A 26,986-nucleotide genomic window follows, 5' to 3' on the forward strand; every position below is an offset into this window, starting at 1 on the left:
TATATATATATATATATATATATATATATATATATGGCTTCAATTTTTCCTAGCAGAAGATATTTAAAAGGAAAATCGTGGTTCATCGAGTTATTACTACTAACTCCCAAAAAGAAATACATTATATTTATAACATGTTTTTGAATTATTTCCGAAAAACCGTGGATAGCAAGTTAAAATTTTATTTGTTATACTATTCGATACCACATCAATGGCAACTAACTTCAATGAGTGATAAGCGTATTCTTATTTTATATTTTTTTTGAATATTGGACTATCTTTAACTTCATTATTTAAATTTTGTTGTCTGATTCCACTAAATTTCGAACTAAAGTGTCTTCAAAGAATCCAAAAATATTCACCGTTACATAAAATAATATTACTATCCTATAAGAAAGTAGAATTAATAGCTACCAAGTAAATCCTAAAGAAGAAAAAACAATAATTCGCGATTAATATACCCTCTTAGTATTATTATTTTATCCACAAAATTATAAGTCAATCCCAACCGTCAAACATGGAGTCTATTCTTTCTTTTCCTTCCATTACTCCAACCTTCGACCCTCACCTTCCCCGGCGCCATCTTGTTTTCCGTTCAAATTATTGCCCTGAAAGGAACACACTACTGCGATGCCAAGCAGAAAACTCTACCAACAATTCACCCGCCAATCGAGATGCCAAGCCCCAAAATGGGCTGCTCAAAGTGGCATGGTATGCCTCGGAATTTCTCGGCATAGCTGCCTCTTTTCTCCGTTCTCCAAAAGAAACTGACGATAAAGAAAGAAATTTGGAGCTTGCTGTTGATGGGTTGGGTAAAATTGATCGTGCCGCAATCGTGGATACCATCAAAGAGGACTTCCAGAGATCTTACTTTGTCACAGGTACTTAGCCTGACTAGTTTGTTTGGCATTTATTTATTTTAATTTAGACGTAGTTTTGGACGTGAACTTATTATCCTGTCTTTGCAAGTCGATTTTAAGAGCATGTTCTCCTTGATTTTATCATCGTTCTTAGAGATGTGACGCAGATAAATTGCATTTGTTTGTTTTTCTGAATCTAGTTCAACTTACCTATTAGAATTCTGGGAATTTTCCAAGAGAAATCTCCTCCTCTTAATCTTTTTCGGGTTATAAACATGAAGTTTGGAATCCTGGAAACAACTCCATCTAAAGTGTTTATGTTGCCGGACTGGGGAACTCCTCCATTTGCATTTAGGATATTTTTTTTTTTTTGTCAAAAGCACAACACGTATAATCTTTTACAAATGGGTGGCGGTGGGACTTAAATGGAGTACTTTTGAGTGCTCTGATTTGCTTCCACTAAATTGTGTTTTCAACGCCCACAGGGTATATCTAGCTGTACCCCAGTTTCATTTGTGTAGTTGGAACTTGTGTAATGAGATCTTACTATTTCCTTGAGTGTATTGCTTCTTGTATATAGTTTTACAGATGTGCATAAGGGGGCTAGATGATTTAAAGCTTGTTTGGCTCATCTTAAAAAGTTAAATTACATGTAAATTAGTAATTTGTTTTCCTGATCACAGTTAAAGACAAGTACTTTACTTACTTTGATAGTGTCGTGAGATTTTATGGACAAACTAAGTTAACTTTTTCTTTTTTAGCTTAAAAGTAAGTAAAAGGTAAAATAAACACTAGGTAACTTTTACCGTTTTAATCTTAACCAAACATCCTCTTAGTGATCAATGAAAAAATTAGGGAGTAAACGGCATGGATGAGAGCACATGTCAAGAAATGGCTAATGGAGAATCACTGTGTAATGACATGGCCGTTAAAACACCTTTGCTGATGCTAACCCTTGTTTTTAGCCAATTTTGGAGTTTCAGATTGTTAGTGCATATTCTTACATGAGCTTTGCATGCTATTTCAGGGGACAAATTGACCTTTTCTTTGATCTTCAGGAAATCTGACTCTTGATGCTTATGAATCGGACTGTGAGTTTGCCGACCCTGCAGGTTCCTTCCGAGGGCTAAGTCGATTCAAGAGGAATTGTACGAATTTCGGATACCTTATTGACAAATCAAATATGAAGCTTATGAAATGGGAGGATTTTGAGGTTAGTTCATTAATCAAGACTTGAACCTTTGTTGGAAATTAGTCCTTCCAGTTTTTTATCATCACCAAGCTATGTCTTATTCTTTGCATGCATGTGCATACTAGTTCTTCTTTGCGAAATCGGCCACTAACTGAATGGAAAAAGCTAGTCGAATTTCTCCCATACTCGTACATAACACTAATGATTCCTTTTTCTTGCCTGGAAACAGAACAAAGGAATCGGACACTGGCGTTTCAGTTGTGTTATGTCGTTTCCATGGAAGCCCATTCTTTCAGGTATATCAAACTAATCTGTATGGCATATTCGATAATGTGGATAAACATTAATGGACTATATCAATGAAGAAAAAGACGATAAAATCCTGCCAATTATACCATGCAATCTTTGCATTACTATGCTCAAAACACGCCCTTAAAGGCAAAGTTGTTAATTATTCATAAATATTGCAAGTTTTCGGTTAGTATTGATGCCAAGAGGAAAATCATTTCGCATTAGATAAAAATACCGACAACAAACTAAGCATTAATCTCAAGATTTGGGGTCAGCGATAGTACATGGAAAAACAGTAGCATAATTAGGAATTCATTTTTGACATTTCATTCTTGAATTCTATTGCAGCTACTGGTTATACAGAGTACTATTTCGATGAAAAATCTGGAAAAGTATCCAGGTATTTAAACTTCAATTTGAAGATCAAATTTATGTTTTATCTTAATTCTAAAATCTTCTGGGATTTTTCAGGCATGTGGAACACTGGAATGTTCCTAAAATGGCTCTGTTGAAGCAAATTTTTAGGCCGAGTAGGGTGTCGATTAATCAGTAATTTACATGAAGAAATATAGTTACCTGTAAATGATAAAAGACGTGTTTCGATTTGTAACCTAATTATTCAATTAACTTATCTACGGATTTATTTCATTACAAGGTATGATGATAAGATACTTTCGACTAATTTGGAGTTGCACTGGATTTTTAAAATCAATTTCGGTTTTAATAAGAGTTGAATCCTCGGTAGGCCAAAAGATGCTCCACAACTTAGTTCCTGTTTGGTTTAGTTAAAAATTAGATTTTTAATAAATTTCGAATAAAAGTTTAAGAAAGATGTTACTGAAAAGTTGATAAAATCTGTGATTGACATGAAATATATCATACGTACGAGATATTCACAGTAATGCGACAATTTTTTAAGTAGTTAAGTAATTGTCTAGACAGCTTAGAAAAATTAGTCATTGAACTAAGCATAATTTTTGTTGTTCATCTTGACAAACCAAAAAGAGCCGTTAAGATCTCACCGGCATGGCCCGCTGAGAGATTGCATTGGGCATATAAAGCTCGATCCAATTGTAATCTTACTGCTTGTATAGGCTGATGACTATATGCATTATTGGAGTCCTTTTTTTTTTTTTTTTTTCCTTGATGAATTAAGCTCCTTGTACAAATGAAATATACAGAATGCATTACAGATGATGAGATGACAACACTTCATTGACTGGTTTACCTTTGTGCATTATTCAACATCTAATGAAATCTTGACAACTGGTAATCTATCAAAAAAACTATCAAATATTTATATGCATGTAACATAGTCATTGTTTTCAGGTACCTATACGTTCAATCTATCACCCTGTCACTTCAAGGTAAAGCCTCAAGATTGACCTGTTCGTCTCATTATCCTTTTCTTTGTTTATATCTCATATTCTTACGGATTAGTCTATACATTTGACATCATCCCAGTGTGCACACAAATAATTTAATTTCACTGTCAAATGTAGTTCATCCGTTCTTAATGGAAACATAAAAGAAAAAGAAAATTTGGGGTCCGTGAAGGGGACAAATTAAACCAACAAAGTTTTGTACCCGTGAAGTGCGCAGTGGGAAATTTTACAGCCACAAAATCCCCACTATTAGTGGCTTTTAAGAATGATATCATAACTCTTTAATTCTTGTGCCCAAGTTATCTGCCTCTCTGAGTCTACTCCGTAGGGATGACCAGCACAATAAAAAAAAAATATGCAAAATTTTTAATTATATCTAGAGCGTATTTGATTGATTTTATTTTTCATGAAAAATATTATTTTTTCACTCAAATTCTTACTTTTGAGCGGTGTTTAATTGACATTTTTTTTTATGAAAAATATTTTTCAACTTTTGGTCATGTGATTATATTTTTTTCAAAGACAATGAAAACATTTTCTTTAAGAAATAGTGATTTTTATTTTCCAAGTAATTCACCATCTCTTTCTCTGTCTAATATTTTTTAGGTTGAATACTAAATCAATTAAACACATTTTATTAATAATTTTCACACAAATAAGTTATAGGCAATTACAATGCCTAAATTTACTTTCTCTCCATGTAAATTTCAAGCTCACAATTGAACTAAATCAATCTAAACTAAAATTAATTGTACAATCCTATTTTGCTCATAAACTTTTGATTTCATATCAATTTAACGAATAAAAGTTATTCTAAGTATGATATATTGAATCATTGATCTTCTCCAAGAGTTTTCATTAATGAAAAGGTTCGGCACCTTGATATAGTCTCTAGGCCACATAAGGATATAGCCCCTGTTTGTTTCCTATTCTTTCCCCATTAAAATGAAAAATATGATCATTATCCATTACATCAAATCATCATATTTGAATTTTTATCTCTTGTGTGAAATTTGTAACGATTATATTTTTCATTCTCATTCTTACATAAATGGAAAACAAATGGGCCATAGTATGATTCAAGGATTGGGCTTTTCCTCCATTAAAGCGATATAAGAGTTAGAATTTCACGGGAGAATTTGGTTTGATTTTTATATTGAAAATGAAAAGGCAAGGTAACCAAATAAATATTTTACACGTGTCATGCAATGAAAAGAGATAGTGAAAAGATCTTATAAATAGTTACATAATAATAATTGGTGGGCCATGCCTAATTGATGGCCCGTGAAGTGTGGCGGCATTAGTGCTTAGTGGGGGTCGGATGAGGCTCACGAGATGGAATATGGGAACTTCCAAAAAGTTGAGAAAATGGGACAAACTTCTTTCCAACTGCAACAACCTAAATACAAGACTTCCGACATCCATAAACCCCCCACTCACATGTTCACATTACTTTTGTCAGTAAAATACTAAAGATGTCTCTTACTCGTGACGCATGAATTAGGATTCACCCTTGTCGAAGATGAAAGGCCAAGAGTTACGAGACATTTTCGAGGTATAATATTGAGAATGTTCGTTAAATGAACGGTGAAGTTCTGTGCTAAACAAAGTTGAACTTTGAATCCTTTCCAAAGTGTGATATAGAGAGTACACGGTCAATGAACAGTTGAGAGTTTTTGATGGTGTTTAAAAGTAAGTCAAATTTACTTATTTTGAATAATTTCAAGTTAATATACCAACGAAATTTTAACCTGCTTTCGAAAAAATAGCTTGTAAGCACATCCAAACACCATAGCAGTTGAAAAGAAAATTTGACTATTTTGCGAAAACTTCTGATGTAGAAAGAACATTTGTCCATATATGTTATTAAAGAGCCTACAATAATTTAACCAAATAAATAAGTGATTTATATAATTGATTATAATTAAGACAGTAACCAGCTTAACTTCTATAAATACGTATGCTTGTCAGTTGTGTAACACCAAACACATTCCTATTCTACTCCCTACAATGGATTGCTTGTGCAGAATCTCCTTAAGATTTTCAGTAAGTCTACACTATTATTATTACTATCTTTTAGCTTTTTTTACCCCTGCTCCCATTTCTTCTGTTCATAACTCATTTGGGAATTATTGAACTATATTATTGAAGAACAAGTTCTCGAGAATCGCAAGTATCGTGTACTAAACATGCAAATTCAAGAACCATTTACCAATCATTTTATATGATTGCCCATTCATGACTTGTTTAGTAGAGATCTATCCAGTACTATGTCCTAAACAGAGAAGAAAACCAAAAACTAGAAATCACTCACTCTCACTTACTTTTCACTTATTTTCTTTTCCTTACAGATTATAGAGGCACTCAAGCTTCTCGTGGTGATTCTTGGAGTGCTTAATCTAAAGAAAGTTGAATGCAGAAAAGCAAGAATTTTGAACAGTTTTGAGTACTCAGCAATTAACTGCAGAGCCCACAGTGCATCAATAAAAGAATTTGGTGGTATTGGCGATGGAAAAACATTAAATACAAAGGCATTTCAAGAAGCAGTGAATCATTTGAGCCAATATGCATCAGATGGTGGAGCTCAACTTGTTGTTCCTGCTGGTAAATGGTTGACAGGAAGCTTCAATCTCACCAGTCATTTCACTCTTTTTCTTCATAGGGATGCAGTTCTCTTGGCTTCTCAGGTATAAAATCTGTAGTACTTAAAAGTTACTTTTTAAGTAAATATTTATCCCTAATCATGTTTGGATAAATTGCTTCTTCTTTTTTTCTTTTTTCTTTTTTTTTTTTTAAAAAAAGCAACTCTTAGATTGTTGTTAAAAAAAATGACTTCCTTATTTCTAAGTGTAGTTGCCGTCAAAGTAGGTAACTTTGGAAAATAACAAAATTAAATTAGTTTCAAACTACTTATTTACTTAAAAGTAAATTTTTAAGCCACAGGATTTAGTTTCTTTGTGATTTTACGGGTGCGTTACATTGCAAGCATGGAAAGAAAATAAATTTTAGGTAATTTAATTGCCTAGAACTTATTTGTATAACAATGATCAATTAAATGTATTTGATTGATTTAATTTTCAATATGTAAAATATTATATTTGTCTTTTTTTATGGGTGGGTGAGAGAGAGAGAGAGAATCCTCTTGAAAATAAAATCTTACTCCCTAAATAAAATATGGTCACATGACTAAAAGTAAGAAAATATTTTTTATGGAAAAAAGGGCAATCAAACAACATAAAAAGTATGAATTTTGGTATAAAAAAACACATTTTTCTTGAAAAATATTGAAAATCATAACATTCTTGTACCTTTAATATTTGAGCTACGATATGCCCTTTAGTTGATGTATATTTATGGCCTGTTTCGTTCTCAGATTGAACATTATAATTACAAAGTTGATTCTCTCTATTTTTATTTTTATAGTAAATTCTGGCCTATCTACTTGACCAAGCATACCATAGTATCTATCAGAGTATAAGATGGACTGGTTGGATCTGTTTTCGTTCTTGAATTTTATGCCCTGTTTGAGCTCCATTAATTTGAAGAAATGTATTACGAAATAGTGATTGACGGAGAATGTGTGGTTAAAAAAGAAGGAAAAATTTTTTATTTACGTGTAATGATATTTTAATGAAAAATATGTGGTTAAAATAAGTAGCATAGAAAAATAATGAAAAAGAATGCAAAGTAAAGAATGGTAAACAGGGGCTTAATAAAAGCTTCTTTTTTAGTGGCCCATGTTACAACAATGGTCTACTTTCACACTACCAGTTGTGTCACTTGAAATTTGAAATCGGTACTAACATTTTCAATCATTTAACCCGGATAATATCATTTTGTTTCAGGAAGTTGTGTCACTTGAAATTTGAAATCGGTACTAACATTTTCAATCATTTAACCCGGATAATATCATTTTGTTTCAGGATATAAACACCTGGCCTTTGGTCGATCCCTTACCGTCATATGGCCATGGAAGGGACGCCGCTGGTGGAAGATACATCAGTTTTGTATTCGGAAACAACCTTAAAGACGTCGTTATCACAGGTAACAACATAAGTTTCCGACAGACATGCTCGAGTAACGTGCACGTGCATGAGTGAGCGCGACATGAAAATGTGTGCTCGAATAGTGTTGGTAATTGGTTGTTTTTCATCATCAGGTGACAATGGTACCATTGATGGGCAGGGTGATCTTTGGTGGCAGCAATTTCACAAGAAAAAGCTCAAGTACACAAGACCATACCTAATTGAAATCATGCATTCAGACCAAATTCAGATATCAAATCTGACCTTGGTGAATTCTCCAACATGGAACATTCATCCAGTTTACAGCAGGTAATAATCATAATTCACTGGCCTAATATTTTTAGTTTAGTAACATCATTTTACAACTGCACTTATTTTGGAATAAATTTGCAGCAATATTCTTATTCAAGGCATTACAATCCTAGCTCCAGTTACATCCCCAAATACAGATGGAATTAACCCAGGTGAGTCTATTTCACCAAACCGAACCGAATTTTTGTTAAATCCAGGCCAATGAGTAGACGTAGTTCTCTCACATTGAGGGTGGTTTTGCTCTATTTAATCCCCGTGATTGGATTAAGGCTTAATTCCTAATAAAAATCGCGCTGCTAATATGTTTCTATATTATCAGATTCTTGCACAAATACAAGAATTGAGGATACCTACATTGTATCTGGGGATGATTGTATAGCTGTCAAAAGTGGTTGGGATGAATACGGTATAAAATACGGTATGCCCACGAAACAGCTGATAATCAGACGGCTCACATGCATTTCCCCCTACAGTGCTGCCATTGCATTAGGAAGTGAAATGTCAGGCGGAATTCAGGACGTAAGAGCTCATGAAATCACAGCCATTAATACAGAATCAGGGGTCAGGATCAAAACAGGAGTTGGAAGAGGAGGATATGTAAAAGACATTTATGTAAAAGGCATGAATTTGCATACTATGAAAATGGTTTTTTGGATAACTGGAAATTATGGTTCTCATCCTGATAATCACTATGATCCTAAAGCTTTCCCGGAGATTAAAGGGATCAATTACAGGGATGTGGTAGCGGAGAATGTGTCAATGGTGGCTCGTTTCGAGGGAATTTCAGGTGATCCTTTTACGGGTATTTGCATTTCTAATGCAACTATAGGTATGGCTAAGAAGGCAAAGAAGTACCCGTGGACGTGTACTGATGTTGAAGGGATTACGAGTGGCGTGGTTCCTCCACCATGCAATCTGCTGCCGGATCAAGGTCTCGAGAAAATTGGGATGTGTGATTTACCTTCAGAGAGTTTGGCAATTGATAATATAGAGTTACAAAGATGTTCTTATAGTATGAATACCTTAATGTAATGTACTGCTAAAAGTTCCATGTTTTGTCCTAAATTTGTGTGACTCTTTGAATTCTGGGTTCATAAATCTAGTTCCTTGTTTGATAGCATGGACTTGAGAACTTGCATTTGAATCAATTTTGAACCCAAATGGCAAAGCCCTCATTTCAATCTTCAGAACAATCTACACCTATGACATTAGATGAAATACTCGTAACATAACACTTGCGACAAATCACATGAATCCTCCAAGATTAGACTAAGAAATTGTAAACCTTCATAATAAACAAAAAAATCCTCAAGTTGAAAACTAAGAAACCAAGGCAAGTATTGCATCATCTTGGAATACTTTTCCATTAGGTATAGATGGTCAATTTTGGAAAAGGATTTTAGGAACAATTGAGGATCAAAGTCTTCTTCTTGACTAAGGGCCATTTGACATATCTTTTTACTTTTGCTTTTGCTTCCTATAAAAAAACTTTCAGAAGAAACTACATTAATTTTTGTTTCGAAACTAATTTGTGAAAGAGCTTTTTCATGTATTTTAGAGAAATCACATTGTACCAACTTTTTCTAAAATCTATAACTTTTTCTAATTAGAAGAAATACTTTTATAAAATTAGCCAAACAGGTTTAAAAGCAACTTTTGGATCTCAAAAGCTATACAAACGAGCCCCACGAATGACCATTGTTCACCTGTAGTTTCCAAATGCAAGTGTCCTTGTCTCATAGGTTGCGTTATGGTGGAAGTGTTCCCTGGGTGTTTTGAATCGAGATTGCAAAAATTAGTGAATTGGGAGTAGTGCCTCGAATCTTCCAAAGTTGCTTCACGCTTGCTAGCCCTAACTACTTAAAGGAGTTTCGCCTTTCCTTTGGAAAGGCCTTCTCCTTCTGCTTTTTACCTTACTTCGATTCATTCCCTTACCCTATTTCATCGGCCCACGTTAGCTGACTCCTGACTACCGAGCTAACTATAACGTGAGGTCTGCGCAATGCGAAGACAGTTCTTAACTCTTCCAACCAACGATACAGCTAACTCCGAGTATAAATTGCCCAATCTCAGAACAAAGTTCTGGACAGAAATGTTAAAGACTACAAAAAAATTGAGACACAACAATGAAAGCAACAACAGAATTTGTATAATATTCTGTAGAGATACGATTAGGGCGTTACAAATAAATGTTAAATGCAAGGTCCTCACTATCAAACTACTAGAAAATCCCAAAAAAGTCGGTATTTACTATCAATATAAGAGCCAAGTAAGATACTAACAAGAACCTAAGACCATTTTATCTCAAACTCGAATATCACCTGGACAATTCTTTTGAGGTTTTATGCGTTCAATATAGATTTCAAAATATGTAAGAATGCTCGTGGTCAACATCATATAATCTCGGTCCTTAATGAATTGGGTCGGGGTTAAATTTAACCGATTCCCTCCAGATGAGTTCCTTGATATTCTCTTCGGTGAATGACGGCTGCTCAAAATTGAAAATGAAAGGCCTGTGACATACTGGCTCCTCATTGATATCATGAAGTGACGCCAAGTATGGGTGGCAAAGAGCCTCATCAACTGCAAATGACCAAGAAAGAATTGAACATCAATGCGAAAGTGACGGTCATCTAATTTCTTGTGCTCGTCTAACATCTTTTTCCCAAAGTTGTTTATCTATTCTTGGATGACTTATTAGCCAGATAAATGCAGAATTTTACGCTCATTGTTATTGAATTCGATTTCCTAAACGTATCTTATTGATCTCTCCAATGATTTATAGCATTCATAGAGCAAAAATATCAAGAGATCTGACGTAGTCCTCAAGTTGTAATATAACATTGAAGTTAAGAATCGCTCAAAACGTTAATGTAGTCGAAACATACCCGTAATACGTTTGCTTGGGTCAAAGACGAGCATTTTCTCTAGCAGATCCAGAGCGCCAGCAGAAGTGTTCTGAAATCTCCCAGAAAATTGTTGTCTTGGATATTGAGGAAGTTGCCTAACATATCTTCGGGCATTTTCACTCCTAAGAAACCCGAGACTCGCATCATCTGGTGAGCCTATGAGCTTTTAGAATAAAAAAGAAAAGTTGATCAAACCTAGAATGCAGACTTTACTGTGCATTTAGATAGATATAAAAGGAAAAAAACAGCCACGTAAAAAGGCTGGCAAAAGAATCAATTTAAAACATCCCCGATAACTTTTAATATAGAAAACCTTCATAGATTTTGGCCTACTGTAAGAGTTCCAGTCACTTTTAAGAAGGATGTACTACTAATAAACTGGATGGGCAAACCAATATGTATTCACTATTGCTGCAAACACGTACCTCTGTGATAAGTCTCAACTGATGGACATAATCTTTCCCAGGAAATAGAGGTTCTCTTGTCATGATTTCTCCGAGTATGCAACCTACTGACCAAATATCAATCGCGGCAGTATACTCTGAACAATTTAGGAGCAGTTCGGGTGCCCGATACCAACGAGTAACAACGTACTCGGTCATGAAATCGGTCTCTGATGTAGTCCTTGCAAGTCCAAAATCTCCAATTTTTAAATCGCAATTTGCATTGAGAAGCAAATTGCTTGGTTTTAGATCACGATGCAAGACACTTGCAGAATGCACATACTTAAGTCCTCGTAAAATTTGGTAAAGGAAGAACTGCAAAATTAGAATGAAAATAAATTAAGATGTCCTTGTAAGACAATTTAGTGAAGTAGAACAAAAACTTGTCTATATATACTCATAGTGGTGTATACACTGATAATGTATGATTAAGAAAACTTAAAATTTTAAATAGAAAAATATGTTTGATTGTTTAACATGGATTATAAATATTCAACTAATAAATTAAAAGAGTCAACAAACAGGTACCTATTAATTGATAAAGCACAATTACAGTGTATAATTGAGATGTCATCATCACCAACTCATTCTGGAAGAGACCTTATTATAAGTTAATTTTTATAAAAATGTACTTCATTTACTTTTGTTTCCAAAAAAGAGGTAGATTGGCACTACTTGTTTTTTAAGGACAGAATGGGTATATCACTTGTAATTATTGATCGGGATTACGTATAAGTGCTCAAATCCAAGAAATAGTTCAGCTAAACTCACATCATAACAATAGAAGAACAATCAATCAAAAATGTTTTTTAAAGTAATTGCAAAGGTGATATGCAACCAATCTTTCTAGTGATTATTTACCTTCGGAAGATTCAAACCCTATTTTATTTCCATCCATCCTTATTTCTTTGGCCATTGCAGAGGAGGAGAAAAGGATAGTAAAAAAAGATGCATGAGACATGCATGTCAGAAGTTTGCAGATTTGATAAAGTGATGTGGAAGCACCTCTACAGAATTTTCCAATTTTAAAATATTGCTTTCACTAGTCTACAAAATTGAAGTTAGAATTCCTAAGTATTTAGTGCTATTAAATCCATTAAAATAATACAAATAAACAAAGCAAGAACTTGAGGCAAACCCGACAATGATCATCTGCCAATGGTTGGTTGGATCGGATAATATTATGAAGATCGGTGTCCATTAGTTCATAAACAATGTAGACATCATTGAAGTTCTCCTTTAATGGAGGCCGTATGACGTCTTTAATTGCAACTACCTGCGAAAGTATAAAAATTGAGTAGTAAGACAAATATTCAACCTACAAATTCTATTGCAAACACTTGAGGCTCCACAAGAAACAAACTTTTAGAACTAAGGTTTCAAGCAAATGAATGAACTATGGGTTTGTTTGGGAGAGACTTTTAAAAATCATTTCCAACCGCCTACATTTTGACCACTCGTTCTCCAAGAAAAATCATTTTTCACTTGGAAAATCACTCCCAAGCAAATGCTAAGGCAGCAATGGATAACTTAGTCAAGATTCAGTATCAAGGATGGATAGGTTGCAACACTTACATTATCATGATCTATATGACGAAGAAGTTCAATTTCCCGTAGCGTCCTTTTGGCATCTATTCTGTTGTCAAAAGCGTTGCCAATCTTCTTAATGGCAACTTCCTCGCGTGTCTCTGAGTTCATGGCAGCACTGAAACAAATGAAAAAACAAAATTCACTTGCACAATTTGCATATGTGAATCACCATCATCACTTCAAAGTTTTTATACACATTCGAACACCTTCCCCAAATTCACGAGGCAATTAAAATTTTACGAACACTAGAACCAGGGAGAAAAATTTGTACTGACGATGCAAGAGAAAATAATGTAGTGCGTCGTTTTGGCTTTTAAAATCAGTCTCTTCTAGAAGAATGGTTTATGTAAACGAATTACTTTCTTGAAACTGCTAACTTCCAAATATTAGCACTATTTATGCCATCTATCACTTATTTAGTGAAATTTTCCAGAATTACAAATGTCACACAATATAATACTAAAATGCCAGCTTGCCTTACACGAGTGAAAAACTCAATTTGAAATTCAGGCAATGTGTATGCTATCTGGAGGCAACGAAATGAGAAAAGAAGTGTAGCAAGCCTCTAATGAAAATGATATCTCGTATAAGTAATTTGTGAGCATTTAATTTGAAATCAAGTTCATAAGCAACTAGCGTTCATCATTCTGTGAGTCAATATAACTGAAGCATCTTTAATTGACTTGAGCAGAAGAAATTCAGGGAAGTACACAAATCTATTGCATACTCGAGATATCTTCAAAATAAATCCCAAATTTTCTTTTACCCATTCCCATTTAGCGTGATTCATGGAAGTGAACTTTTCTTTACATTATCATTTAACAAACAGGCCAAAAAAATAAAATAAAAATAAAAACTAGAATTCCTATCGCAAGAAATGAACAAGACAAAAACAATGAAAACAATAAGAGGATCTGAATTGCTTTCCTATCTATGAATTAAAGAGAAATGAATGATCCTGTTTACAAGACGACAAATTAGCAATTCTATAATCACACGATATTGCTGGGAATCTCCTATAAAGAGAGTCAGAGACAAACAGGGGCATTGCAATAGCCTAAAAGATATTAAAGATATTCTAATGGACATTGTTAACATTCCCTCAAACTCAAGATCGTGATTGACGCTAAGTTGAGTCTGGAGGTTAAGTCCGAAAACTGCCTAGAGGATGATCTTAGGTGAAGCTATTGCAAGTTGCTCGAGGACGAAATAGGTGCAAAGTAAGAACCGGCATTGCATAGTTGTAGTCATAACACAAAACAAGAATACATAGGGGCAGAATTGGTAAATAAAAAAGGGAAAGAACACTTGTAGAGAAAACATTCGGAACTGGTTAAACAAGGTTAAGATCTGTCTAAAAATACTTCAACCAATTAAAAAGGAAAACCTTGGATCTGTCCAACAAGGGCGAGTACTGGTAAAGTACACGAACCAGCATTCTGAACTTATAGCTGTCTCAGGCAAAATGTTGGAGGAATTGAAGTTTCTTTTCAATGGGACTATTGGATATCCAAGGCAGCTACTGCTTCACTAATACTTCTGGTCTTTGATGCAGAGAAAAACAAATTACATATCTACCACAACATAATGCCTTGCCAGATTCTCTGCATCATACCAGCTGACAATATGGACATTGCCCATATCATTATTTCACTAATGTCACAGGTGTTGTAATAGGCTGCTGGTTGTGTGATTGCTGTGACGGTCCATAAAATAAAATTTCGCCTAACGAGTTTCAAAAGGCCGCCCACCCAAGATATATATTTTTCTAAAGCTTTTCTGTCTAAAAACTATAAAGAAGATGGGCTAAGGACATCTATTAACCCAAATAATCTATAGTAACTACATAATCATACAGTTACAGAGGTAATACAGAAATTACAAAATATGATGAAAATTGCAGAATTATGACATACAATTTCAACAGTTTTGACCAAAAAATTGGCACAATATTATCAAGAAATCATCCAAAAAACTTAGATTCCCCAGTAAATCTATGATTGAATTCAAGAAAGCATAAAAAATATTCTTGATACTTACCAGACAATGCCATAAGCCCCACGGCCCACAGGTTTGATAGGAACATACTTTCTTGAAACTTCAAAGAGGTTCCCATAAACATTGTACTGCATATATCTTCCACCATGAGTGGGAACGCCTTTGATATTATGTCCACCACGATCTCCTGACCCAGAGCTGGATTCCATAGAGAGATAAAAGAATGTCTAAAAATGGTTAATCAATAAACCCAGAAAAATCCAAAATAAAGGTGAAAATTATTCAAGACCACGGCTCAAAGACTCGGTTTTTGACAAAGTCCTTGGAGTTTTTTGGGTGATTGTCGGTGTGAACTTTCGAGCTGGAATAACTCGAAATAACCCGTGAACGAAAATGGCTTTTCCGAGGCATGGCGGCGTGGGGTAGGTTCTCGTAGTAAATGTTAATTACAAATTACACATCAAAGTTCATATTTTTGAACCGACGATTTCTATAAGATCTCTCTTTATTAGCAGTTTTATTTTTCAAAAATTTTGATGTAAGAATTTTAAAGTCAAACTAGGCCGGTTATGATGTACTGTCACATTGGAATATTTCATAATAGCCAACTGTGTTAAATGGAAAATTCATTTAACTTTTGGAGTCCAGCAGTGAATGAAATCTGAAATGACTATAGGCATATTATTGCAACTCTATGTTAAGTTTTTATCCCCATAAACCTACCTTATATTATTGCTTTTGAACTAAATGAATCTAATTTTGCTTAATTAAATGCAATTGGTAGATTTGTTTTCTTTAAATATACTATGCTGGTAAATTCGTAATTCTTAAAGACTTAAGTCATATAAAAAAATCTGTAAAACTTTTTAAGTACATATATTTTTAAAGCGATTTTACTTCTCATAGATAACCATGTTTATACTATGCGGGTAAAATCATTGTTCTTTAAGCTATTTTACTTCTCACAGATAACCACGTTTCATATTTTTAAATTGATTTTCAATATCTTAACGACTGATTGAATTCTTCAAAGTAGATTACCTGTTCTTTGTTTGATTTTTATGAATTTTGTTACATTAAGCCTGAACTAATGACCTAAGTGGATAAGATAAAATTTTCCTCATTACAAGAGAACTTTAATTATAGTTCTCCATATCAGTAATAAAATCATAATTAAAATTATCTTGCCATGTAAAGTTTTTATGCTACCCACTTGGGACAGGAGATTAATTCTATTTGTCATATAATTTGACCACAAAGTGTACCATTAAATCAGCCAAAGCTGGCTGCCTTCAATTCCTCCTCATTTTCCAGTCAACTTGGGCCTATTGCATTTGAAAATTAATGGATTTTGCTGTTTTACCAGGTAGGAACCCTTACTGACCCTCACAGCATGTGGGTCTCATGCGGGACCCACTTGTATAAAAAATTGGCACCCCCGTCCACAATGATGCGAGTGCTCAATAGGGGTTTTGAACCCCTATCTGTACCTCAAGCTTCATCCAAAATTAATATCATACAAATAGCCACATGGATCATTATCAATACGTGTTTACAGCGGTTGCCCAGTTGGAGCAAAATGCTATCAAATAAGCAACTCTTAGTCGATTTTCCTGAGAAAAAACCAAAAATAAATAAATAAATAAAAGCGCAGATCGCAGACCTAGACAAGCAAGTTCGGCACAACCCGACTCTCCATGCTTCGTGAGCCGGGCCAAATATGGGCGACCTCTGATACTTGAACAAGAATTACAGACAATACAAACTTATATGATAGAAATATTGCACTAGTTCAAACGTTTTACAACCAGGTAGGAATAACCACAAATACAGCTACATTTAGTACTTAGTATAAAATCAAACCAACAACACAAGACCTAACAGCTAAATCCATATGTATAGGAGAGAGTTTACAAGCATAGTTTACCTCACAGCCTGACCTTGTATATTGTCAGTAGGTTGCACCGATTTGGTGACATTACCGCCAACTCTAAGGTTACAAAGCAACGCATCACGACCGGTCAGAACGATTTGGAAGAAACTATCTACTTCCTTTGCGAGCAGATCTAATCCTTGTGAAAAATTCTCCATCTGTGTTCTTAAATCAGAAGTTGAGTATTGCAACGCTTCAGCTTCGACAGGGTCCAAACCATCTTGTACAATCGGGTACAACTTGTTGACACTTGTATCAACAGCTTCAAGGTCTTTCAACACTGTGATCCTTCGGTTGGAATAAATCTTTCTTATCTCATTATTCATGGAGGCCTGTAGATCAGTAAAAGCTTCTGCCCATGAGAAAGTCTCTGGAACATGTAGGTCCACCAACTTCTTCATAGAACCCGAGAATGCAGCAGCAAATATGCTGCATATAAAAAGAGTTATCACCTTAACACCGTACATAGCTCGCATCAAAACCTTTCCCTTTGCAGAGTTCTTAATTTTAGGCAGGTCTATGGTTTCAGCAAGACAATCCATGATGGCAAAACAGTTCTCGATTCTTGGGTTCTTTGAGCTAATATGCTTCCTCCATCCATCTAGTGATGATTGTGCTCGCATAAACTGCTTTGAGGCTCCCTCCAAGTTATGCAAGACGCATTGAAGAAAAAGGTGGCTTTGGTTGAGCCGAGATATCTCAGAGCTGAAAGCAATGCAGATATCCAGCAGCTTCACACTATTGTCCAAGTACACATCTATCCATTTAGCGTCCCAACCGCAGACAGGAAGTTCAAGCGCAGTTATAAGGGTTTTTATGTCAGTATGAATTGCACAAAGTGACTCCATTGCAAATCTCATCCATGATAAACGTAGGATATCTTCCCTGTCAACTGGCTTAAGCTTTTTAAGCCTCTCTGCCAGTGTCACCTCAAAAGTTTTCAACAGATCAAGAAGTTTTGGGGACAGGTTTGCGCCCTTGTATATCATTCGGAAGGGATTTCCAAAGAACAAAGGTCTTTGTGGATCTTGTGGACGACCCATTTAAATATACAAACTGCAGCAATAACAGCAAGAGAAAATACATGAGATAATGAAAAAGAATACCTATATCCCGAGGGAGAGTGGAGAAAGAGAAAGCCCCTCAACAGAACGTATATAGCAATCAATTAGGGAATACATGGCAGTAAAGGGCCATAACATACCACTGAAAGAGAATATTTCAACTTCAAGTATTACAATCAATAATTAATGCAAACACAAATTCCTCAATCCTTATCGTAATAATCTTGTGTAAGCTTACAAAACAAAACAGTTGGGCGGCTCAATTGTGTCCTGCAACCGGAATAGTGTTCATAAAAATTCAAAAATTTACCCCCTTTGATCAAGTAGAGGTTGTCAGGAGATGAACCTTGTGTCTTCCACTCACCCAGTGAATCCAGGAGGCAAGGGGAAGACATGAAACCCATTCATTCATCGAGTCAGCTGTGTACCAACCTTTCTTGGTTAGAGGTTGGTAAGGCAGAAATGGGGCTACTCATTCCTGACGTGCGCTTACCAGGAGGACTCCTCTTCGGGAACATGCCCTCGGGGAATCCTGCACTGCACGTTGGCACAGTGGAATGTGTATAATTAACATTTCCCAACATCCAAAAAACCCATGTCAAAACTTTTGGCTGGGGCTGCAGTAACCCCAGTACTGACAAAACAATGCAGCCACAATTTTGAAAGAGATAAAAGGGTTTTTGAATCAATTCTAATCGAAATAAAATGATTAGACAGATATCACCCCTATACCTTTTTAACTCTAGTCGTATTGCGGTTTTGATAGTGGTACATCGAAGTGTACCTAATGGTGTACACCCCACTAACATGGACGAGGATCCACTCGAATAAAATATCCTTTCTTTCAATGGATCCCACACCCATGTGAGTGGGGTGTACACCATTCGGTACACCCCATTATGTACCACTAGACAAATTCATTCGTATTGTTGGTCAGATTAGATGGGTATAAACAACTATACATCAGCGTAATACTACGATATCAAGATTCAGCGAACATGTGAGAACGCGACAGATATTTGTTAATTATAGGTTTGCATTTTATATTGTTCTATTTCTCACCATGTTTGAGAAAGGTCAAAAACTTCGAGTTTGAAACTTTCACTGTAAGAAAAAAGTAAAATAGCAGAGAAATTGTTTTTTATTCTCATCCTCTTTGCTTTATTACAAAAAATTTCCAATAATTCTCATTCAAGTTTACAGCTTTCTATTATTCCTATACAACAACAATCTACAAAATCAAGCAAGTAAATACCAACAAACTAAAAATTAGTTGAATCTGAAAATAAACAAAAAATTAAACCATAATCCACATAAAATACTCACCGAAATGGTCAGATCACCACCGATTCAAAGAGTCAACGCCCAAATTTCCCCCAAATCTCAAAATTAAACAATGAGATGAAAAATCATATATCTCTAATTCGTAATCCTAATTATGAGAATTCAATCTAAAAGAATTAAATAAAATTAAACCAATAGCCACCTAAAAATACTGATGGAACTGGTCAGATCGTCACCGATTCAAACAGTCAACGCCCAAAAGTCTCCCAGAATGTCACAATTGAACTCTAAGATTAACAGTCAGTCATATATCTAATTCCCAATCCCAATTATAATTGAACAAAGTTCGAACTCGTGTATACATAGACAGGTATACATGAATAATCGTCTGTAGGGGAGAGAGAGGGGGAGAGAGAGAGAGAGCCGTTTTTACCTGGAAGAAAGAACACCACAATTCGTAAAAAGCTTACGAGAAGATTCGTGAATTTCCTGGAAATGGTGTGTATAAGGCTGCTTGAAGACGAGAAAGGGTATGGAAAAATGGCCGCCGAATGTGGACACGTGTTCGAATACGATTGGGTTTAAAAATAGTAGGTTGAGATTTTTTTATTTTTGAAATTTAATAGGATAATAGTCGGCAGAATTGGACCGTTCCAAGATTCCGACTTATAGAGGCTTGTTTGGATGGGAGAAAATGGGTGCAAAACAATGTCTATACTTGGTGCTTGTTTGATTCTCATTAATTGGGGGAAAAAATGAGTTTTAAATAGTATTTTTAAAAGAATATATGGCCAAAAAGTAGGAAAATTTTTTGATATACGTTTAAAATATTTTATTGTGTGAATGTATAATTGAAAATGATTCTGTAACAAACCATAAAATGATTAAAATATTTTATTGTGTAAATGTATGATTGAAAATGATTCTATAACAAACCATAAATTAAATTAATGGAAATCAAATAGACCCTTAGTTGGAGACAAACCAAATATTTAATCATTCTATAATCTAATTTAAATTAGAAATTCCCTATAGATTAGGAAATAGAATGGGCTTAAGTATTTTCTCATAGGAAGACCAAGTTTAGAAGTGTGTTACTATTTATCTCCATTGGAGGTGATTTGATATGTTCGCATTGAAAATTGAAATATCAATAGAAACAATTATGAGTCTATTTGGAAGTAATTTTAAGAATTTATTTTTTGACAATTAGGAAAAAAATAGGATCCACCCGTGAGAAAAGAAGTCAAATATGACAACTAAAATAGTGACATAACAATCAAAAAATCAATTTTTTGGGTGAAAAAATCGAGCCAAAACAGGCCCCATATCAAGCCTGATTGAGGGTGCTTTGACTTCCAAATTGAGTTTTCGTCACTGCATTTCATTTCCTTTTAACTCTTCAGTAGAGATACAAAATATCTAAATTGTCGACATAACATTCACTCACACACTATCACCTATAATATTAGAAAATAATTAGTCCAAGCGTTTACTTAGTGCGTACCCGAAAGGTAACGACTGAAAATTCTCCCATCATTTAAAAAAAAATAATAATAAAATAATAATAATAATAATTAGAGCAAGAAATAAGGACATGACCCTCTAACAACCTAGACTATTTTAGAGTAAAACATTAAATAAATTCCATTTGAACACACACTTTTCTTGTTTGATACTTTGTGCATCCTCTCGTGTCCTTTTTATACTGCCAATAACTAATCAAGTCCCAAATCAGGTCTGGATGGAGGCTTAAACATCCCACCTAAACTCTAACTTGTTTCGATTAAAAAGAAAATGAATGAATGAAAACCGAAAACCCACAATACAGGCCGTCGTGATTTCATAGAGAACATGAAAAATGCCTACTTATAACTATTTTAATATCAAATAGGTACATAAACAGTCTTAACACAGGTAAATTAGTTTCATTGTGATATTTTCTTTACCCTTCAAACTTTATCCATTTAATCTAGTATACGATTTTTTACACGACTAAACAGAAAATTGTAAACACAACATGGACTACGGATAAAATTCTCATTATTACATTGGTCCAGTACAAACTGCAAAATGACTAGATCATACTCATTTTCGGTGTGCCCCAAGTCCTCAATCAATCTGCCTTTTTATCGGGTTCATCGATTGCAGCTAATCTTTCGACCAGAGGAGGATGAGAATAGTGATATGCAGAATACCAGGGGTCGGTATTCATAGCTGAAAGGTTCTCTTCCTGTCAAACAACAAAAAAGATGTTAAATGTAGCAATTTCAACATGAGCATGTTTTGTTAAACTTAATTTCAAGAAAAAGTTCCTTCTGACTTCATTTTTATTTCCCAACTTTGGATGACTTACTTTTTTCTCACTTATAAGTTTTTTTTTTAAAAAAAAAGTTACTTATTTCGAAGTAACTTCTATCTTAATGTCAAAATAAGTTACTTACTTATTTCTAACTTTGACCGATAAAGAAAACTAAAGAAGACCTCTATAAAAATAAACCACCTAAATATGGATAGCCTTATTAACATGCTTGGTAAGGTGGATTGGATAATAGTCACAATATTAAGAAAGAAAAAAAATGTTAAACATCATGCCATTTTATTGTCTACTACTGTCCTCGACTGTTACCAAACATGCTGTATGTGTTTGCATCACGAGCTTTTACGTGTTCATTCTAAGTAGTGAGCTTAAACCATTATAATTGAATTTAGGAAACGAGATATATGGAGATTCCACCATATTACCATTTTGAATAGTAAAAGAACTAAAGAAGCAGAATATTCAATATTTCTAAACACGTGGGGAAAGCAAAAGACAAATCACCTGCAGTTTCACAAGACCAGCCCGAAGTGCCGACCCATATCCAAGCTTCTTGGCAAAAGCATCAGCCTTTGAGAAACAAAAAAGACGCATTAATTGATTAGTGTGAGTTTGAAAATGGTCTAGTACAAGAAAATCAAAATAAAAAACTATGGTATTCATCAGAAGGTTACCTGGAACTCAAATGCTCGGCTTACAAGATTAAGAACAAAGTTCACGAGATGTTGGAGAGGTATCACGGTGTGCTGCAACCGACATCAACGGGATTAACATACATAGTCATGACAATTATTGCTTTCTTCACTCCATAAAGATATGAAAGTTCTAAAACAATTATTACTACCAATAGTACTAATATATAATCATATTAATAGCAATAAAACAGTAATGGTTTCATAATATAGCATCATTTGGAATGATCAATTAATACTTGCAGAGTCCACTGGGAACACCAGAAAACCCAAATTATAGTCATAACGCCTGCATCAAATATGGTATGTTCTAATGTACACACACACATATGCCAATTATTGGTTATTCGGAAATGACAAACTGCTCAAAATACTAAAACTAGCTCCTAGGCATTCAAGGAAAATAAAAAGACTACCCAATAGGTGTTCAACTTAAATTTTTTTGAACAAGCCGAAAGCTTAACAACTATACGTATTAATACCTGAAATAGGATAAGTCCAATTAGTACAGGTTGTGTATCAAACCCAAAACTCTGAAAGAGGTCTTTTGAGTTCCTTACAAGCGTGTACCCTCCAAATTGCAAAAATGTGAGGATCTGCATTTGGATAAGAACTCAGTCAGAATTGAAAGTATAAATATCAGCCACATTCCTAAGGAAAAGCTTTTATCCAATTTATTAAGCACAAGGCTTCACGGTTTTTTCAGAAACTTTAATTACTATTCCAACAGTGTTGCTCACAACCAACTACTCTTTCCAGCGCATTGAGCCTTGAGGGCTCAAATGGCCACCAGAAAGACTGGATATGATCAAATACTTCCATAAATAGCACAAGAATATAAGTTCATACTTTCAAAAGCTAGATAGACTTGATATGAATAAGCACAACACGATGCAGGTGCCGCAGCTAAGCAATATTAATGGAAAGTCCATTAGTACATTTAATTACATCTCATTTTTCTCATTCTATTTCTTTATAGTGCCACCAAATATCTCAAAATATGATTGCATTAACAATTCAACCATTGTATCCAGACTTTAGAATCATCAACCTCACAACAGCGCTGTTAATGATTCCTAATTACCACCAAGTTATGTTCAAAAGGAAAGTAAAATTAAAAATTTCAGAGAATGTTCCAGGAACATTAAAAGCATTTTAACTCATCCAGATAATAATTAGGCCTCTTCCACCATTATCAATGTACTTACAGGATGACATTTACTGATATGATAAACCAAGTTAAGATCAGCAGAAAAGGAAACAGTTGGAAAATGTCATTTTAAGTATAAGAGGTACCAATTTATCTAATATTGAACAGACGTTCAAAAAGACAGATCTAGCCACATAACTTTACACCAAAAGAGTAACTATTAAAGACCTAAAAAGATTTCCAACAAGACAAGTAGACAACCATGTATATTCTCTCACACTCCATAAAATATATAGCTAGACCACAATCATTCAGATTATACATGAAAAATGCAATAATTTTTAGCACACAACGAGAACAGCAAAAACATTTGGTCACCATTCCATATACCCAAATCAGTATTTTAATTCCGTCTGCTAGAAAATGACTAACATACCTGAACTGCAATGAAGGAGTACACAGTATGATTAAGCTTCCAGTGACCCAGTTCATGTGCTATTACTGCAACAACTTCCTCATCTTTTTTGCACTGCAGGACATCAGTTGATAAGTGAAATGCACCAGAAGAATTGAAGATTTCAAATTTTTTCAAAAAGAAAAAAGAAAATCATGAGATTAAGCCTCTTTGACAACCATTATTTGAAAACTCTTTTTTCTACATACTAATTTTTAACTACACATTTACACAATAAAATATTCTGCACATAAACCCAAAACTTTTTCTTATTTTTTAACTACACATTCTCCTAAAAATCACTATTCAAGACATTGATTTTCCCAAATAATAGTTGTCAAACCAGGGCTAAAAAGGATATTCCTTAATCTATTTTTAAACTAGTATTATCTTCACGAATTTACTCCAGAAGCATAATAAAAGGAAATGAAGATCATAATTTCCAAGTACAGAGAGATAAATCTTCCATACCTGCTGAATCAATGTGTCGTAAAGGACAATGCGCTTGTTCTTGAAAAATCCATACATGTAAGCCTGTAGAAATGTGGCTAGCTAAGTCAGAAGCAATAGGCGCACGAGGGGAACCACAAAGGAAACACTTCAGAAAGGCAAAGTTAAGAGGAAACAGATACTAAAACATAATGCATTGACAGTGAAAAACAAGAAAAATTTTCTCCGTTCTCTAGAATAGGCCAAGAAACACAGATATCATCACAATTGTAAAGGAGAATTCACTCAATTGTGACAGGGTCAGTTCCAGTTTCATTAGATTCCATCTTCAACATGCATATATCTCAAAGGAGACTGAAAACCAACGAAATAATACTCGTGCTCCTTCTAAAGGGGTGATTGAGGTGCTGCTCCTAGTGATCTTGATACATTTTATTAAACTACGATGACAGAAATTCTTCCAACAGTTTAGAACCCTATCATATGCTCAATAGCTGCGTACTAGATTTCAAATCTAATTTCAGGTCATCACATGGAAGTGGGAATTACTTGCCCTTGACTGGTAGAATCATACTCATTGTGTACTCAGTAATAGCATACTGCATCTCACCTCTTTATTTCAGGCCATCCTATCGCATGTTGAAAACTCTTTGTTGGATTGAATACAATTTTATTTTATTTTTTAACAACAACCGAAAACATGCACCATAATTTGGCCAAGTCCTAATGGCAACTAATAGCCCATAGTCAAAATTGATTGCAGACAACTCTTACTAATACCACACACTAGTAAGGACAAAGCTAAATTGAGCCTTCTATTTTTATGGCTCATAATGTTTAGAACACTACTTCAGGATCAATGACTCTAAAACAAGTCATCAGATTCCTTGACAACCATGCAAGACATGGAACAAAGGTGCTAGTGGTATTTTATGTTGTTTTGTAGAGGAGGGGGTTATTAATTCAATAAAGAACAATACTATGCCCCTGTTTGGTGGGGACTAAAATCAATTTTTTAGTAGATTTTGATAAAAGTTAATGAAGTGTGTGGTTAAAAAGTTTTGGGTCGACGAAAGCTCACTCTACCAAGCCACAATTCTAATGGATAGTCATTGTGACCCCGACCCGAGGCTTGATTCCAGCGTGATACACTTTGGATCGAAAACGTTTGCAATTCTTCCTGTTACTTTTACAGAACTTCACTTACCTTCCTCTCAATCCGAATTGAGCACACCAAGAACGTTCTCGATGGTGAGAACTTCCCCGCTAATTCTAAGTCGACGGTCCCATGAAATATGTAGTTCAAATTAATTGTTGGCTTTGACTTATATTAAAATCTGGTTTTAATTCCTTCAAAACACGGGTTATATGAACAAAGTGGAGATGATCCCCACATGATATTGGATGAAATGATAAGACCAATTAAATTGTGGATATGAGACCCAAATTATTGGCCTTACAATTTAATGCCGCCTCACATGGGGTGGGGATCATCCCCAATTTGTATATATAGCATTACTCTTCCATAAAATGGGAGAACAACTCATTCTAGTTTAGAAAGACTATCAACTTTTCCTTAAAAAAAAATGTAGCATTTTTTTCTTTTACTTTATTCTTCATATATCTTGCATGGTTGAAGATATAGTGTTAGGTAAGGCCATGGATGTAGAAGTCAATTGTTCTACACCTAAAATATCATTTAGCTAAGCACAGATTCGCATAATCAAAAAGACCATATAAGCATTGCAGACAATCCAAGTATAAATAATAAGAAAAAATGATCTACTTTAAATGTCTGTAAAAATTCAAATAAAATGCACCCATTAAAATAAAGCTGGGAAACAACTATGATATACAATAAAAATCCTTACATTGCTATGGCTAGACCTTGTGGATCCATCAATAACGAACAGTTTCTTCAAGGGAAATTTGAGCGACGAAGAAAGATTCTCAATTTTGACCCTAAGCTCTCCATCTGGGAGCTATTTGTTGGCCAAAAAAAAAAACAAATGAATAAATAGATGAGCAATCCAAAAAGGTATCACGATTGATGAAGTCAGCCACAAGTAATACACAACTTTTCCACTTATTGGCTAGTTAAGATAGAATGTCAATTTTTTCCTAGTTAAAAATAATTAGACAACCCAACCTACCGGCGTGAATTTGTTGAAAAGCGGAGCAATCAAAACCGGGTAAACTGTCATCATGACAAGAGACAGAACAAGCATAAAAGCCCACAGATATATGGCCAAGTAGGGGCCTCCTTTCTGCAAACCAAAAACCATTTTCACTCAAGATGATTAATCTCTTTCTTTCTGTCAATAATTGCTCAAGTGATTATTCCTAGTCTATAAACGTTGAGAACATTAATGAGAAAGAAATCAAAATATAAATTGAAATTAAAAATGTAGCAAAAATATCAAGTTGATCCATAATATTACCATTAGCAGATTTATTAGAAAAAAAATGTACCTGCACTATTACAATTATGGCAGCTACAATAGGTGGACCAATCACTATAGCTAAGACAATCCCTTTTATCATGTCTCTAAAGAATAACCATATTGTTTGCTGTATAAAAAAAAAAAAAAAAAAAAAAAAAATTTAATAACAAAAAAAAAATTTAATCATTAG

At 34.5% G+C, this 26,986-nt stretch overlaps 5 protein-coding genes across 8 annotated transcripts in view; 2 read left to right on the forward strand and 3 right to left on the reverse strand.

Moving 5' to 3' along the window:
* The first annotated feature begins 409 nt into the window (after positions 1–409).
* LOC111411712 lies at positions 410–3,637 on the forward strand. Of its 3 annotated transcripts, none has more exons than XM_023042279.1 (5): positions 410–881; positions 1,973–2,073; positions 2,282–2,348; positions 2,692–2,743; positions 2,815–3,025. In XM_023042279.1, exons 1-5 carry the CDS (start codon positions 518–520, stop codon positions 2,894–2,896), a joined length of 666 nt encoding a protein of 221 aa, XP_022898047.1. In that variant the 5' UTR covers positions 410–517; the 3' UTR covers positions 2,897–3,025. The 3 variants fall into 3 exon arrangements, with proteins under 3 accessions (XP_022898047.1, XP_022898048.1, XP_022898046.1); XM_023042280.1 differs by lacking the exon at positions 2,815–3,025 and adding an exon at positions 3,327–3,637 and having other exon boundaries at positions 419–881; positions 1,919–2,073; XM_023042278.1 differs by having other exon boundaries at positions 422–881; positions 1,919–2,073.
* Positions 3,638–5,681: 2,044 nt separating this feature from the next.
* LOC111411713 (probable polygalacturonase) lies at positions 5,682–9,185 on the forward strand. The gene is made up of 6 exons (XM_023042281.1): positions 5,682–5,774; positions 6,080–6,415; positions 7,652–7,772; positions 7,888–8,062; positions 8,147–8,217; positions 8,385–9,185. The coding sequence occupies exons 1-6, from the start codon at positions 5,739–5,741 to the stop codon at positions 9,095–9,097; spliced, it is 1,452 nt and encodes a 483-aa protein (XP_022898049.1). The 5' UTR covers positions 5,682–5,738; the 3' UTR covers positions 9,098–9,185.
* A 1,007-nt stretch (positions 9,186–10,192) lies between these two features.
* LOC111411714 (mitogen-activated protein kinase homolog MMK2-like) lies at positions 10,193–15,483 on the reverse strand. Its single transcript, XM_023042282.1, has 6 exons — positions 15,048–15,483; positions 12,993–13,122; positions 12,556–12,693; positions 11,400–11,732; positions 10,954–11,137; positions 10,193–10,648 (listed from the first exon to the last, which is right to left on the reverse strand). Exons 1-6 carry the CDS (start codon positions 15,212–15,214, stop codon positions 10,476–10,478), a joined length of 1,125 nt encoding a protein of 374 aa, XP_022898050.1. The 5' UTR covers positions 15,215–15,483; the 3' UTR covers positions 10,193–10,475.
* Positions 15,484–16,754: 1,271 nt separating this feature from the next.
* On the reverse strand, positions 16,755–19,842 carry LOC111411715 (protein BPS1, chloroplastic-like). 2 transcript variants are annotated; one of them, XM_023042284.1, is made up of 2 exons: positions 19,720–19,842; positions 16,755–17,993 (listed from the first exon to the last, which is right to left on the reverse strand). In XM_023042284.1, exon 2 carries the CDS (start codon positions 17,979–17,981, stop codon positions 16,929–16,931), a length of 1,053 nt encoding a protein of 350 aa, XP_022898052.1. In that variant the 5' UTR covers positions 17,982–17,993; positions 19,720–19,842; the 3' UTR covers positions 16,755–16,928. The 2 variants fall into 2 exon arrangements, with proteins under 2 accessions (XP_022898052.1, XP_022898051.1); XM_023042283.1 differs by lacking the exon at positions 19,720–19,842 and adding an exon at positions 19,329–19,708 and having other exon boundaries at positions 16,755–17,994.
* Positions 19,843–21,136: 1,294 nt separating this feature from the next.
* LOC111411716 (CAAX prenyl protease 1 homolog) overlaps positions 21,137–26,986 on the reverse strand; it is a 13,019-nt gene continuing 7,169 nt past the window's right edge. Inside the window, exons 12-14 of the mRNA XM_023042285.1 lie at positions 22,281–22,352; positions 22,111–22,176; positions 21,137–21,519 (exon numbers count right to left, since the gene is read on the reverse strand). Of these exons, the coding sequence (XP_022898053.1) occupies positions 21,403–21,519; positions 22,111–22,176; positions 22,281–22,352 (255 nt within the window). The 3' untranslated portion in view covers positions 21,137–21,402. The remainder of the gene's footprint in view (positions 21,520–22,110; positions 22,177–22,280; positions 22,353–26,986) is intronic.

This window comes from Olea europaea, chromosome 16 (genome assembly GCF_002742605.1).
Source record: "Olea europaea var. sylvestris chromosome 16, O_europaea_v1, whole genome shotgun sequence".
NCBI classification, from domain to species: Eukaryota; Viridiplantae; Streptophyta; class Magnoliopsida; order Lamiales; family Oleaceae; genus Olea; species Olea europaea.

Coding starts and splice junctions, on each gene's coding strand:
- LOC111411712 (XM_023042278.1), top strand. CDS start 518: ATGGAGTCTATTCTTTCTTTTCCTTCCATTACTCCAACCTTCGACCCT. Junction 2,349..2,691: donor ATGGAAGCCCATTCTTTCAG/GTATATCAAACT, acceptor ATTCTATTGCAG/CTACTGGTTATACAGAGTAC. Junction 2,744..2,814: donor AAATCTGGAAAAGTATCCAG/GTATTTAAACTT, acceptor GGGATTTTTCAG/GCATGTGGAACACTGGAATG.
- LOC111411713 (XM_023042281.1), top strand. CDS start 5,739: ATGGATTGCTTGTGCAGAATCTCCTTAAGATTTTCA. Junction 6,416..7,651: donor CAGTTCTCTTGGCTTCTCAG/GTATAAAATCTG, acceptor ATTTTGTTTCAG/GATATAAACACCTGGCCTTT. Junction 8,063..8,146: donor ATTCATCCAGTTTACAGCAG/GTAATAATCATA, acceptor ATAAATTTGCAG/CAATATTCTTATTCAAGGCA.
- LOC111411714 (XM_023042282.1), bottom strand. CDS start 15,214: ATGGAATCCAGCTCTGGGTCAGGAGATCGTGGTGGACATAATATCAAA. Junction 11,138..11,399: donor AGTTGAGACTTATCACAGAG/GTACGTGTTTGC, acceptor TTATTCTAAAAG/CTCATAGGCTCACCAGATGA. Junction 10,649..10,953: donor CCCAAGCAAACGTATTACGG/GTATGTTTCGAC, acceptor GGTCATTTGCAG/TTGATGAGGCTCTTTGCCAC.
- LOC111411715 (XM_023042284.1), bottom strand. CDS start 17,981: ATGGGTCGTCCACAAGATCCACAAAGACCTTTGTTCTTTGGAAATCCC.